This window comes from Melanerpes formicivorus, unplaced genomic scaffold (genome assembly GCF_026170545.1).
Source record: "Melanerpes formicivorus ecotype bairdi unplaced genomic scaffold, bMelFor1.0.p_v2 SCAF_57, whole genome shotgun sequence".
Lineage (NCBI taxonomy): Eukaryota > Metazoa > Chordata > Aves > Piciformes > Picidae > Melanerpes > Melanerpes formicivorus.
In genome coordinates this window covers 3,023,291-3,038,773 of record NW_027142409.1, presented here as the reverse complement: position 1 = coordinate 3,038,773, position 15,483 = coordinate 3,023,291, and the positions used below count along the sequence as shown (strand labels likewise).

The following is a 15,483-nucleotide window of genomic DNA, read 5'->3' as shown; positions in this document are numbered from 1 at the left end:
CTCCAGAAACCAAGTGGTCGTCCACGTGTCTCACCTGGAGCTTTTTGCCACAAGCACCAGGTTGGACCATTGTCACTTGCAGCCGTGTACAAAATGTTTTTAATGTCTGGACCATCTCGGACAGGTCCCAGACCCATTGCTTGAATCACCTCTTGCTTTATTTGGTCAAAGGCTGCTTGGTGTTCAGGTCCCCAGTGGAAATGGTTTCTCTTTCGAGTCACATCATACAGAGGTTTCACAATCTGACTGTATCCAGGAATGTGCAGTCTCCAGAATCCCACTATCCCTAAGAAACGTAGGGTCTCTTGCTTGTTGGTGGGATTTGCCATGGTGGAGACTCTATTTACGACATCCACTGGAATGTGTCGGCGTCCATCCTGCCACCGCACTCCCAGAAATTGAATCTCTGTGGTAGGTCCCTTCACCTTGTCTCGCTTGATGGCAAAACCTGTATTCAGAAGAATGTCAATGATTTTGTTACCTTTCTCAAAGACTTCCTCAGCAGTTTTACCCCAGATGATGATATCATCGATGAACTGGATGTGTTCTGGAGCACTGCCTTTCTCCAGAGCATCATGGATCACTGCATGACAGATGCTTGAGCTGTGGATCCAGCCCATTGGCAATCTGTTGAAAGTGTACTGGATTCCTCTCCAGGTGAAAGCAAACTGAGGCCTGCATTCCTCTGCTATGGGAATAGAGAAAAATGCATTAGCAATGTCTATGGTAGCATACCATTTGGCCTCTTTGGATTCCAGCTCATACTGTAGTTCCATCATGTCTGGCACTGCTGCACTCATAGGTGGTGTCACTTCATTTAGGGCTCGGTAGTCAACCGTCAGACGCCAGTCTCCATTCTGCTTTCGCACAGGCCACACTGGACTGTTGAAAGGTGAATGAGTTTTGCTGACGACTTTCTGACTCTCCAACTGACGAATCAGATTCTGAATGGGCAACAAAGAGTCACGGTTGGTTCTGTATTGTCTGTGATGCACAGTCTGAGAAGCAACCGGCAATTTAATGTCCTGTATCTTATGTTGTCCCACAACTGCAGATTCATCAGAAAGTTCAGGTCTGGCAGACAGCTTCAATTTTTGTCCATCAATTTCTATAGAAGCTACTCCAAAAGCCCATTTGTAACCTTTAGGGTCTTTGAAACGCCCTTCTCTCAGAAAATCAATTCCCAAAATACAAGGTGCGTCAGGTCCGGTCACAACTGTATGCTTCCTCCATTGTTTACCAGTTAGGCTTATATTAACCTCTACCTTACTTAACTCTTGAGATCCACCAGTGACTCCCAGAATAGTTATAGACTCTGATCCCTGATAATTTGATGGTATTAGGGTGCACTGAGCTCCTGTGTCAACCAAGGCCCTGTACTTCCGAAATTGTGAAGTGCCAGGCCACTGGATGTACACATCCCAATAGATTCTATTATCTCTGTTATCCCTCTCCTCCCCCTGGCGGGAGGCAGGGCACCCCTAGTTATGGGGAACATGTGCACATGTGCATTGCACATATTGTGCAGGGTTATAACTTTGCATGTTATAACTGGAGCCACTGTTGGAGCCATAAGAGTCGTTCTGGGGAACTGTGGAAGTAACAGCTTCCCTTCTGGTATTGCTACCTTGGGTTCTGCCACTTTGCAATTCCCTCAGTCTCCTGAAAAGATTAGAAGTTGGTTGGCCATCCCAGCGGTTCATGTTCTCACCAAACTGATCACGCAGAGTTATCCAAATAGTTCTACGTGATTGCCTTGGTGGTCTGTTTTGGAATGACCTGTTTTGGAATGACCTCCTTGGAGGACGTGTATTCCTCACAGATGAAACTTGTACCCACCTGGAGGAAGAATTGAAATTATCCCTTTGTGCCAATTGGGATATGGAATTTCTAAATTCATCTTTTAACTCTCTTATGCAATTCTGTATATCACCAGACATAGTTTTAATGGCCGAAACCAAAGAACCACGTGTCATGCTATCCTCCAATTGTCTCATTTGATCACTGAATTGGCCAACCGTGGGAGAAGCTCCACCATAACTTCTTGACACAATTCTGCTTGCCAGAATGTTTGCATAATTAGAAGGAGCAAGTTTGATGATCTTCTTAGCAAGACCAATACCCACAGGAATGTCATCAGGATTCAGAGTTTCATGTTCACCATAGAGTAGCTCTCTAACAGCAAATTCTCTCAAGCGCTTAATTCCCTCATCTATGGTAGTCCAGGGTTTAGGATTCCAGGGAAGATCATCTCGGGAAGGGTATCTCAGGGCAACCGCCATTAAAAGGCGTATCCACAGATTAACCTTACCGAGAGCTTCGCCTAGATGTCTATCTATTCCATTGTCCCTTGAGAGAGTTCCTAACTGAGCTGCTGACTTGTCTCCAACTGTTAGAGCCAGAGCACCTGTATCATAACACCTACTAAGCCAAGCTAGAACTGGCTCCTTATCTGCCCTGGTGAAATCTTTACGGACATTTCGCAATTCTTCCCGTGGTGACGAACAGTCTGAAATATCATCTTGATCTTCATCTCCCTGAATTCTTTGCCCATAAAATCCTGCTGTCATTCTCCTAAGGATCTCTTTAAGCTGAGAACCACCTTTGCCAGCTGCTTTCCTAGCTTCATCTCTATCCTGCTTTGATCTCACTAGGTTAGCTAGATCTTTAAAACAAACCTTCTCTTCCTCCTGAGCAGGATCTTTTAGAGTAGAGGGCCCCTCACCAGGATCAGTCTCCTCCTCTTCTTCTCCATCTTTGCCCTTTCCAGCTCTAGTCTTTAAAGGAGCCACCTTAACTGGAGCTGTGTTTGAATTTACAGCCACCTTAATGGAAGCTGACAGGTCCTGAGATAAATCAGCTGCTGGGGCAGTGACTTCCGGTCCCACTGAGGGAGTGGGTGGAAGTGACGTTGCTCCGTTAATGGCCGACGGAGAAGAAGAAGAAGGAGAAAGAGTAGGTGCCATGTTGATACCAGCCGATGCCCTTGGCTGCTTGCCAGAATCAGCAAAGTCATTTAGAGCTGCTTTACCAATTAACTTTTTAGCCTTCTTTTTGACTGACACAGGTTCTCCACAGTCCTCGTCACTAGATGACTCTGGGACTGATCGAGAGCCACGGCGTTTTCTTTTTGATCTAGTTTTAATAACAAAACAAGCTCTGGACACCTTTCTCTCTCACCGCAAAGAAATCAGGAGATACACGTTAATTATCACCATCAGCAGAATTATAGACACCAAATAAATCACCTTTGGATCCCAGGCATCACCTAAAGTTACTGTCTCCTCAGGCGGAATCTTAAAACCCTTTATCTCAATTGGGAGAGTGGTGGAGGTAACATTCCTGTATCTCACTGGCCATAATAAATTAATACATTTTCCATACCATAATTTAACTCTATACATAACCCACATATAAATTGTCCGCACCAAATATTTGCCCAGGTAATCCAAAATCAAACCCAAACAATATCTGTAAACCTGAGCCCCAAAAATTGAAAAGAACAATCGCTCCACAAACCACAATACCTTCATGTTTGCTAATTCAGCTGGAAAACACTAAATCAATCAAATAATAAATTGAACTAATTATCTGCCGCACGTTGGGTACGCCAATAAAAAAAAATGTGGTGGGTGGAAGGGCAAGGCCAAGAAGCCTCGTCCCTTCCCCCTTTGTAAAGTAAAAGGGAAAAAAACTTGAAGGGAAAGGAAAAAAAAGCTCGCAAGCTGAATTAGCAAAGCAGTGGAGCTATATTTACAAAGCAATGTAGGATTTGCAGGGGGAATATTTACAAATTTACAATATCTACAATATATACAAAGATATACAACAGAGTAACACAGAAATGAGAGTAAACCCCTCGGCAGAGAGGGGGTTCCCCACCTCCTCTTTCCCCTCTTTCCCCCCTTTCCCCAGATTCGGTTAGAAGAGAGAGAGAGCGAAAGAAAGAAGTTAAAAGCAGTTTTGTGTTAATTGGAAAAGAGTTAATATACAGGCCTGGTATCTTGTTTTCAAGGCCGAGGCCTTGGCAGAAAGCCCAGCACAGAGTTAGCTGCAGAGCTGCTGCACCATGCAAAGGCGGAAGCAAGACTGAAAATAAAATGCCGGAGTGCCCAAGATATCTTTCCTACACTCCCAGTTCAGAGGGTGCTTCCTCCCACTCTTCCAATGAAATTAGTTTAGACTATTCCTTCCGTTTACCAACTTCCGTCCACCATATTCCCTTTCTTAAGGGGGCAACGTCAACCGGCCACACCCAGCACAGAGTGTAGTGGTCCAAGCCACGAGCTGACAGCTTAGACAGCTTATACACATATTCATATAGGGTAGCTACAACAGAGAAATTAATTCTAACCCTAGGTTTACTGGATAACTGAGACAGAGAAAGGTTAACTGAATTGTCTAAATTTGCATAGGAATTCATTTGCCAAAGTCAGAATTTGACTTATGGATCCCCTATCATGAACTTTCCCTTTCATTTTTTAAAAGGAATTTTTAAATATTTTTTTTTCTGAAACACCAAACCCATAAATATTCAGTCTAGTTTAGCCTACTGTGACCGTTTGAGGCGGTGCCTTTAACAAAGGGACACCATGGCCGAATGTTTAATAAACAAGACAGGTCTAAACTAATTTCATTGGTGGAGAAGCAGAAGCACTGCCTTAAGTTTTGAGTTCAGTGAGACTAGTCTCAGTCTTGCACTCTTCCCCCCTCCTTCCCGCAGCTCCCATCTTCTGTGCTTTTGGCCAGACTGACCTTGGAACAGATAAGGCCTCTGCTAACACACTTGCTCTAACCATATAACTGCTTTTAATTAACAATTGCTCTTTTTCTCTCTTGCTAACCCTCTCTGGGGAAAAGGGGGAGAGAAGGGGGTACAGGGGTGGGGAACCCTCCTCAGCGGAGGGTGACTTTGTTGTATATTTCTGTGTATAAATTGTAAATATTGTAAATTCTGTATATTCCCCTGCATCTCCTAAACTGCTTTGTAAATACAGCACACTATCCCTTGCTAATTCAGCTGAGGGGTTTTTTTTTGTTTTGTTTTGTTTTCCCTTTCTTTCATTTTTTTTTCTTCCCTTTACTTACAGGGGGGGGAAGAAGGCTTTGCGGCCTTCCCCTCGACCCTCGACACCTACCCTTAAAATTTTAGTCTAATTTAGAATAGAATAGAATAGAATAGAATAGAATAGAATAGAATAGAATAGAATAGACCAAGTTGGAAGAGACCTTCAAGATCATCGCATCCAAACTATCATCCAACACCACCCAACCAACTAAACCATGCAACCAAGCACCCTGTCAAGTCTCCTCCTGAACACCTCCAGCGATGGTGACTCCACCACTTCCTTGGGCAGCCCATTCCAATGGGCAATCACTCTCTCTGTGTAAAACTTCCTCCTAACCTCCAGCCTAAACCTCCCCTGGTGCGGCCTGAGACTGTGTCCTCTTGTTCTGGTACTGGCTGCCTGGGAGAAGAGGCCAACATCTGCCTGTCTACAACCCCCCTTCAGGTAGTTGTAGACAGCAATAAGGTCACCCCTGAGTCTCCTCCTCTCCAGGCTAAGCAACCCCAGTTCCCTCAGACTCTCCTCATAGGGCTTGTGTTCCAAGCCCCTCACCAACTTCGTTGCCCTTCTCAGGACACGCTCCAGCAAGTCAACATCCTTCCTAAACTGAGGGGCCCAGAACTGGACACAGTACTTGAGGTGTGGCCTAACCAGTGCAGTATACAGGGGCAGAATGACCTCCCTGTTCCTGCTGGCCATACTGTTCCTGATGCAGGCCAGGATGCCATTGGCCCTCCTGGCTGCCTGGGCACACTGCAGGCTCATGTTCAGCCTACCATCAACCAGCACCCCCAGGTCACTCTCTGCCTGGCCGCTCTCCAGTCACTCTGACCCCAGCCTGTAGCACTGCATGGGGTTGTTGTGGCCGATGTGCCAATTTGGGGCAAAGCTTGTAGAATAATACTGGCTTCTTGTAAGGCAGAAATAATGTTATGCATTTTATTTCCTTTGGATCATCCTATAACTGTTTCTGAAAATAAGTGCAAGATATAACTTTGTAATCAATTAAATTTATTTTCAGAAATATAAAATCTACTACTTCAATGTAAAACTTTATTATGAAGTTAACAGTAACACCTCCTTGTTAATTACATGGATGTAAAAGATCCTTCAGAATGTTTTTTTATAACTTCCATTTGATTTGTTACTCCTGTGCAGCAAACTAGACGACAAGCATGCGAGTTATATAATATAGGCAGATCATGTGAGCAGATTCTCCATGGAAACTGCCTAATTTCTGCTTTTATTTAATTAGAGTTGTCCATTACCTTTCCAAATGAAATTTAATTTAAATTCATATGCCAGTCATTTTGTAAATTGTGTATGACTTTTAATCCATTGCTTAATGAGATTTCTAGTAGGTTGCATTTTAGAAGAGTGAGTTTATTTGTCAGTTGAATTTATAAACAAGATGTGCATTTGACAGCTCATCTTATTCTATGTTCTTAACATTCTCAGGCCTTATTTTCTGTGCAGTATGAGTGCTCTGCTACCCATTGTTATCAACCCTATATTATTAACCTCACAAATTGTCCAAACCTGGAACAATTCTTTGAAAGTATCCACATGAGGGTATTCACTCATTTGGCTTGCTGTGAGATAATTGGGAAAAATTATAATAGAAATGTAGACTGCAACGAAGAAATTCACAGAGTGCATGTATTTGTTAAATGGAGCATTGAAACATGCAAAACAGTGTGTCTGTTGTATGCTGAACCACCGAAAAGCAGCTTGTCTGATATGGGGATTGAGATACTCTTGGGAAAACTCTGAGCTGGTTCAAACTTCCAGGAATGTCTGCCTGAGGAACATGAACTGATGTGAATTATTTGAAAGTTGTCAGTCCTCAGTAGTGTACTACAGAAACATGGTCTGCAATGCCTGATTTTGTCTTTTTCTGAAGAACTGCTGGTTGAACTTACAGTGAAAGGCTATGGAGTACTCAATGTTATCACTGTTCTTTTGAGGTGTCTGTACTTGTAACACACACAGAAGGTTAGGAGTACAGTGGAAGGCTGTATATACAAACAACTTCCACTCAGCTGATATACCAGCAAATGTGGGCAACAGGGAAAAAAAGAAAAGTTGAAAATATAGTATTGTATACTTACGTGAAACACATTACTGAGATATTTTGTATTATAACTCCATATTCTTGAGCAAATCCTGTATCTTGTTGACCCTATGTTCCATATGCAGCTCCATGTTACAAATATTGAGCTAGGTGCCAGGTCCAAATTAATTATCATGCCAGCATACAGGAGTGCAATGCAGAAGCAACAAGCTGCAAATCTGACAGCAATATAGGCAGGGTAGCTGAAGACTGCATTTAGGCCATTCAGCAGGTTTGTGCCTACCTCAATGCATTCAGTCAGCATGGACATACCATTTGAGCTTACTCTTCCAGAATTACAGAAGTTATCTCTGGCACAAAAGTAAACGTTATTGATAGGAGAAAGTCACATTCACAGCATTATCAGAGTGGAGAATTGCATAAGTGAAATGGCTGTGAATAAAAGGTAAAGAAAATAGTCCAAGGCTCTTGAGAGGCGTTATTATCATTACAGGTGGAAAGTGCTAAAAGTGTAACTAAATATAACTCAAGGACAGACAATAATGATTCTTCCTGGAATAAATGGATGAAGGGCAAAAGAGAGTAGAGTTCAATGTGGCTAAGCAAAGACAGGAAAAACAGTATAAAAGATGTTTAAACAAAAAAGGCTATTTATTAATATTATGACACCACTGATGTTAAAATGTCTGGGGAAATTAAAGAAAATAATAATACAAGAACACTAGAATGACTGGCAAAGAAGAACTGATACCACATCTCTCCAGCTTCATGGTATCAGAGATACTGAATGGTAATCGCTGAGTGGATTAAAAAACTAGTGGAGAGTTTATGTCTGAGTATACAAAAATATCAGAGTTATTAAATAGCTACTTTGTTTCTGTCTTTTCAGAAGAAGAGGGTGGTGATCTGCTCAAGTCGGGCTTCAGTTTTCCAGGGACGCCAGAGGAAGAGCTAGGTACAGATACCATCTCTCAGATAACTTGTACTGTTTGTACATCCAGAGGCTGGGGGCAGCTGTCAGGGTGAGGAGGCAGGAGGCTGCTCTGTGGTACAGCTTTTCTCCAGCCAAAAGAGCCCACAGCAGGCTTGGCACCAGGCTGTGTTAATGACAGTGGCCAAAAATCTCTCAGCCTATTCCTTCTGGGAATTTCTTGCCTGCTATGTAAGGTTAGAGAACTGAAAGCAGAAAAGATTTGGCTAACAGCCAAGCAACACCGAATTCAAAAGATATTCAAGGAAATTATCAGCCTTCCTTCTTTAGTCTTTTTCTTTTGGTCTCAGCCTTTAGAGAATCCAATGGTAGAAATTCGGTGTTACCTTTTAAATTTAAAAAAAAAAAAAGAAGAAGAAGAAAAAAAAACAGAACCAAGCAGTAATTAGAAGCTCATAGAGCCCATGAGAGAAATTTTGATATGTCTGTCTCACAAACCTAGTAGTAAAACATCCCATTGGCTTCAGTTTTCAGACTGTACAAAATTGAGTTTCTATTCCTGGAATTTCATATTCAGATTGTCACTGTTTTATGTGAAATACATCAAAATTTTGATTTATATGCAATTACTTTATGTGGCTATTTTTGGAAGGGAAATATGGAAAGCAGTTTCTACGTGTTTGCTAGTGAGCATATTCACATTTCAGAAGTTAGTGTGACAATATTTTTTTTCCTTTTATTCATGTGCTCATGTTAATACATTGAAACAGTTTATTTTGTGTTATTAGGATATTTTTGTATTTGACAAGAATATTATAAACTTCATCCTGACCTTATTGTTTCACACAGATAGGAAGATAAATCATAATTGCTATATTAAGGGGAAAAAAAAACAGAAATAGCTGGAATAGGAATGGATTCAGCAATGGTTTGTCATTATGCTTAAATAATAAACAGGGCTTTCTAAAACAAGTAGTGTTGCCACTCAGCTACACTCAAGTCAGAGAGTTCCACAAATGTTTAGTGTGAAAATATCTGCATTGAACTTGTTTGTCTGCTTAGCATTATATTAAAAAAAATAAATACATACATCTATGGGATAAGTTCCAAAGGCTGGACAGAAGGAAGTATTAAGGAAGAGACATAAGAACCTTCAGGCAGTTTCTGCCTTAATTAAAATAGTGTAAGAGGAAACATATTAAACACGAGGCTCCATAGGAGTCTCACATGTGAATCTTGTGATGGAGCCATGGAATATCTCCCAGCCTTCTTGGACACTTGTTTGTTTTTTTTTTTTTTTTCACCCTGCTGCCCAATTTCTCAGCACATAGGAAGGAGTTTAGACACTCCAGAGTAGAATTAATCTAATCTAACAGCTGGAAATTAATTCAAACATAGATGTCTAAACTGTAGGTATCTGGACTTCCTTTAGAGTCAATGAAGAGTGATAGGCTTTTCTAGGACATAACAAATATGACCTACTTTAGAAGCTTAACATAGAGTAAGAAGAATAATGCCCTAGAAGTATGTAAAAAATGTTCTCCTTCCCATTTGGTTTAGAAAGGACTTCTGAAACCAGAGTAAATGATGTATAAGTCAATAGAATTAAATGTCAGGTATCTACAGGAGGAATAGAATAGAATAGAATAGAATAGAATAGAATAGAATAGAATAGAATAGAATAGAGTAGAGTAGAATAGAATAGAATAGAATAGAATAGAATAGAATAGAATAGAATAGAATAGAATAGAATTAAGCAGGTTGGAAGAGACCTTCGAGATCGAGTCCGACCTATCATCCAACACTATCTAATCAACTAAACCATGGCACCAAGCTCCCCATCCAGTCTCTTGTAAACACCTCCAGTGATGGTGACTCCACCACCTCCCTGGGTAGCCCATGCCAATGGCCAATCACTCTTTCTATGAAGAACTTCTTCCTAACATCCAGTCTAAACCTCCCCTGATGCAGCTTGAGACTGTCCTCTTGTTCTGATGCTGGTTGCCTGGGAGAAGAGACCAACCCCCACCTGGCTACAACCTCCCTTCAGGTAGTTGTAGACAGCAATAAGGTCACCCCTGAGACTTCTCTTCTCCAGGCTAAGCAACCCCAGCTCCCTCAGCCTCTCCTCATAGGGCTTGTGCTCCAAGCCCCTCACCAGCTTTGTTGCCCTTCTCTGGACACATTCCAGCAAGTCAACATCTTTCCTAAACTGAGGGGCCCAGAACTGGACACAGGACTCAGTGTGTGGTCTAACCAGTGCTGAGCATAGGGGCAGAATGACCTCTCCGCTCCGGCTGGCCACCCTGTTCCTGATTCAGGCCAGGATGCCATTGGTCTTCTCGGCCACCTGGGCACACTGTTGGCTCATGTTCAGCCTACTATCAACCAGTACCTCCAGGTCCCTTTCTGCCTGGTTGTTCTTCATCCACTCTGACCCTAGCCTGTAGCACTGAATGGGGTTGCTGTGGCCAATGTGTAGAACCCAGCACTTAGATGTGTTAAATCTCATGCCCTTGGACTCTGCCCATCTGTCCAGCCTGTCAAGGTCCCTCTGCAGAGCTCTCCAACTCTCTAATAGATCAACACCTGCCCCCAACTTGGTGTCATCAGCAAATTTACAGATGATGGTCTCAATACCCGTGTCCAGATTATCAATAAAGCTATTAAAGAGCATGGGGCCCAGCACTGATCCCTGGGGCACACTACTAGTGACTGGCCGCCAGCTGGATGTGGCTCAGCCCTCCAGCCAGTTCCTAACCCAGTGCAGAGTGTTCCTGTCCAAGCCATGGGCTGACAGTTTGGCCAGGAGTTTGCTGTGGGGGACAGTGTCAAAGGCCTTGCTGAAGTCCAGGTAGACCACATCCACAGCCTTCCCCACATCCACCAGGCGGGTGTCCTGATCATAGGAGATCAGGTTGGTCAGGCAGGACCTGCCCTTCCTAAATCCATGCTGGCTCAGCCTGATCCCTTGGCCATCCTGTAAGTGCTGTGTGATTGCACTCAGGATGACCTGTTCCATAATCTTGCCTGGCACTGAGGTCAGGCTGACAGGTCTGTAATTCCCTGGTTCCTCCTTCTGGCCCTTCTTGTGGATGGGCATCATGTTGGCCAGCTTCCAGTCCTCTGGGACCTCTCCAGTGATCCAGGACTGCTGAAAATTGATGCAGAGTGGCTTGGCCAGCTTGTCTGCCAGCTCCCTCAGCACCCTAGGATGGATCCGATCTGGTCCCATGGACTTGTGGGGATCCAAGTGGCTAAGGAGGTCTCTAACTACTTCCTCCTGGATTACAGGGGAACTATACTGCTCCCTGCCTCAATCTGCCAGCTCAGGAGGCCAGTTGTCCAGAAGACAACCTATCCTGCTATTAGACCCCACTATAAGAAGGGCCAGAAGGAGGAACCTGGAAACTACAGGCCAGTCAGCCTGACCTCAGTGCCAGGGAAAATTATGGAGCAGATTATCCTGGCGGCAATAACTGCACACCTGAAGGATGGCCAAGGGCTCAGGTCCGGCCAACATGGATTCAGGAAGGGCAGATCCTGACTCTCCAACCTGATCTCCTTCTATGATCAGGTGACCTGCCTGGTGGATGGGGGGAAGGCTGTGGATGTAGTCTACCTGGACTTCAGCAAGGCCTTTGACACTGTCCCCCACAGCAAACTCCTGGCCAAGCTGACAGCCCATGGCTTGGGACAATAGCACTCTGTGCTGGGTTAGGAACTGGCTGGAGGGCCGAGCCCAGAGAGTGGTGGTGAATGGTGCCACATCCAGCTGGCGGCCAGTCACCAGTGGTGTGCCCCAGGGATCAGTGCTGGGCCCCATGCTCTTTAATAGCTTTATCGATGATCTGGACATGGGTATTGATAACATCATCTGTAAATTTGCAGATGACACCAAGGTGGGGGCAGGTGTTGATCTGTTAGAGAGTTGGAGAGCTCTGCAGAGGGACCTTGACAGGCTGGACAGATGGGCAGAGTCCAACATGATGGCATTCAACAAATCCAAGTGCCAGGTGCTGCACTTTGGCCACAACAACCCCATGCAGATCTACAGGCTGGGGTCGGAGTGGCTGGAGAGCTGCCAAACAGAGAGGGACCTGGGGGTGCTGATTGACAGCCGCCTAAACATGAGCCAGCAGTGTGTCCAGGTGGCCAAGAAAGCCAATAGCATCCTGGCCTGCATCAAGAATAGTGTGGCCAGCAGGAGCAGGGAAGTCATTGTGACCCTGTACTCAGCAATGCTTAGGCCAGGCCTTGATTACTGTGTCCAGTTCTGAGCCCCTCAGTTTAAGAAGACATTGAGATGCTTGAACATGTCCAGAGAAGGACAATGAGGATGGTGAGAGGCCTTGAGCACAAGCCCTACAAGGAGAGGCTGAGGGATCTGGGATTGTTTAGCCAGGAGAAGAGGAGGCTCAGGGGAGACCTTATTGCTGTCTACAACTACCTGAAGGGTGGTTGTAGCCGGGAGGGGGTTGGTCTCTTCTCCCAGGCAACCAGCACCAGAACAAGAGGACACAGTCTCAAACTGCACCAGGGGAAGTTTAGACTCAAGGTGAGGAGAAAGTTCTTCACTGAAAGAGTCGTTCGTCATTGGAATGGGCTGCCCAGGGAGGTGGTGGAATCACCATCCCTCGAGGTGTTCACGAGGGGATTGGATGTGCCACTTGCTGCCATGGTCTAGTCATGTGGTCTGTGGTGACAGGTTGGACTTGATGATATTTGAGGTCTCTTCCAACCTTGGTGATTCTGTGATTGTGTAGTATTTGAGGCAAAGGTGGTAAGTACCTCTGCCTTTTCCTCATCTTTTGTTACTATGTTCCCCTCTGTGTCCACCAAGGAGTGGAGGTTGTCCTTGCCCATCCTCTTGCTGTATAGAAATAGATAATCAGAGGTTAGCGCAAAGATATCTGCTAAACTGATCAATCATCCAGCACCCTGATTAGGAAGATGATGAGGGATTAATCAACAGAAATGAGGAACAGGAAAATGAAAGACAACGATAAAATTGCAACCAGACTGCTAAGACACTAAGCTGCTTTCAAAAACTTCAGCTATTTATGGACAGAACACAGGGGGGGAAAAACAAAAAAATAAAAAACAAAAAGCAAAAGTTGCCCAGTAGCAAAAGACCTTGGGGTCCTGGTCAACAGCTGGTAATGAAAAAAGTGGATGGGTTTAAAAATTTCAGGAAATCCTGTCCTACTGACTAACCAACCTATAAACACAGGCCTCATGACTAGACCATGGCACCAAGTGCCACGTCCAATCTCCTCTTGAACGCCTCCAGGGATGGTGACTCAACCACTTCCCTGGGCAACCCATTCCAATGACGAATGACTCGCTCGCTGAAGAACTTCCTCCTCACCTCGAGTCTAAACCTCCCCTGGCGCAGCTTGAGACTGTGTCCCCTTGTTCTGGTGCTGGTTGCCTGGGAGAAGAGACCAACCCCTTCCTGGATACAAGCACCTTTCAGGTAGTTGTAGAGGGCAATGAGGTCACCCCTGAGCCTCCTCTTCTCCAGGTTAAACAATCCCAGCTCCCTCAGCCTCTCCTCACAGGGCTTGTGCTCAAGGCCTCTCCCCAGCCTTGTTGCCCTTCTCTGGACACGTTCAAGTGTTTCAATGTCCTTCTTAAACTGAGGGGCTCAGAACTGGACACAGTACTCAAGGTGCGGCCTAACCAATACGGAGTACAGGGGCAGAATGACTTCCCTGCTCCTGCTGGCCACACTATTCCTAATGCAGCCCAGGATGCCATTGGCCCTCTTGGCCACCTGGGCACACTGCTGGCTCATATTCAGGTGGCTGTCGATCATCACCCTAGGTCCCTCTCTGTTTGGCAGCTCTCCAGCCACTCTCTGCATGTAGCTCTGCATGGGATTGCCGTAGCCAAAGTGCAGCACTCGGCACTTGGACTTGTTGAATGCCATCCCATTGGACTCTGCCCATCTGTCCAGTCGGTCAAGGTCCCTCTGCAGAGCCTTTCTACCCTCTAACTGACTAACATCTGCTCCTAACTTGGTGTCTTCTGCAAACTTGCTGATGACTGACTCGACCCCCTCATCCAGATCATCAATGAAGATGTTGAAGACGACGGGGCCCAGCACTGATCCCTGGGGGACGCCACTGGTGACTGGCCGCCAGCTGGATGTGGCACCGTTCACCACCACTCTCTGGGCCTGGCCCTCCAGCCAATTCCTAACCCAGCACAGAGTGTAGTGGTCCAAGCCACGAGCTGACAGCTTAGCCAGCAATATGCTGTGGGGGACGGTGTCAAAGGCCTTGCTGAACTCCAAGTAGACCACATCCACAGGCCTCCCCACGTCCACCAGATGGGTCACCTGATCATAGAATGAGATCAGGTTGGAGAGGCAGGACCTGCCCTTCCTGAATCCATGTTGGCTGGACCTGAGCCCTTGGCCATCCTTCAGGTGCGCAGTTATTGCCACCAGGATAATCTGCTCCATAATTTTCCCTGGCACTGAGGTCAGGCTGACTGGCCTGTAGTCTCCAGGTTCCTCCATCCGAACTTTCTTGTGGATGGGGACCACATTGGCCAGTTTCCAGTCATCTGGGACCTCACCGGTGAGCCAGGACTGGAGGAAAATGATGGAGAGCGGCTTGGCCAACACATCTGCCAGCTCTCTCAGCACCCTGGGATGGATCCCATCCGGTCCCATGGACTTGTGAGTATCCAAGTGGCTCAGCAGGTCCCGAACTAATTCCACATGGATTACTGGGGCATTACACTACTCCCCGACCCCATCGCCCAGCTCAGGAGGCCACTCGTCCTGAACTCCTGCCTTGCTGTTAAAAACTGAGGCAAAGAAGGCGTTCAGGACCTCAGCCTTTTCCTCATCTTCGGTCACCATGTTCCCCTCCAGGTCCAATAGGGAGTGCAGGTTCTTCCTGCCCTTCTTCTTATTGTTAATATATTTATAAAAATGCTTTTTATTATCTTTGACAGAGGTGGCCAGCTTCAGTTCCAACTGGGCCTTTGCCTCCCTAATTTTATTCCTACATAATCTAACTGCTTCCTTGAACATACCTCGAGAAGCCTTCCCCTCTTTCCAAAGGTGATACAGCCTCCTCTTCCCCCTTAAATCCTCTAGGAGCTGCTTGCTCATCCAGGCCGGTCGCCTTCCCCGCCGGCTTGCCTTTCAGCACGTGGGAACCACCAGTTCCTGTGCCTTCAAGAGCTCCTGTTTGAAGCAGGTCCAACCCTCCTGAACCCCTTGGTTCATGAGGGCTGGTACCCAGGGGACTTTACAAATAAGTTTCTTAAATAGGCTGAAGTTCGCCCTCCGGAAGTCCAAGGTGAACGTTCTGTTGGCAGTCCTCCCTATCTCCCTGCACATTGAAAACTTTACTATCTCGTGATCACTACACCCAAGGCAGCCTCCC

General features: G+C 45.5%; 1 protein-coding gene across 10 annotated transcripts in view; it reads left to right on the top strand.

Moving 5' to 3' along the window:
* The window catches only part of DLGAP2 (DLG associated protein 2), an 818,859-nt gene that overhangs the window by 605,398 nt on the left and 197,978 nt on the right, over positions 1-15,483 (top strand). For 7 of the 10 annotated variants that reach the window (XM_068161340.1, XM_068161339.1, XM_068161338.1 and 4 more), the window contains one exon: positions 8,033-8,098. The exons of the other annotated variants lie outside the window; for them this stretch is intronic. In XM_068161340.1, the coding sequence (XP_068017441.1) occupies positions 8,033-8,098 (66 nt within the window). The remainder of the gene's footprint in view (positions 1-8,032; positions 8,099-15,483) is intronic. 10 annotated transcript variants of the gene reach the window in all.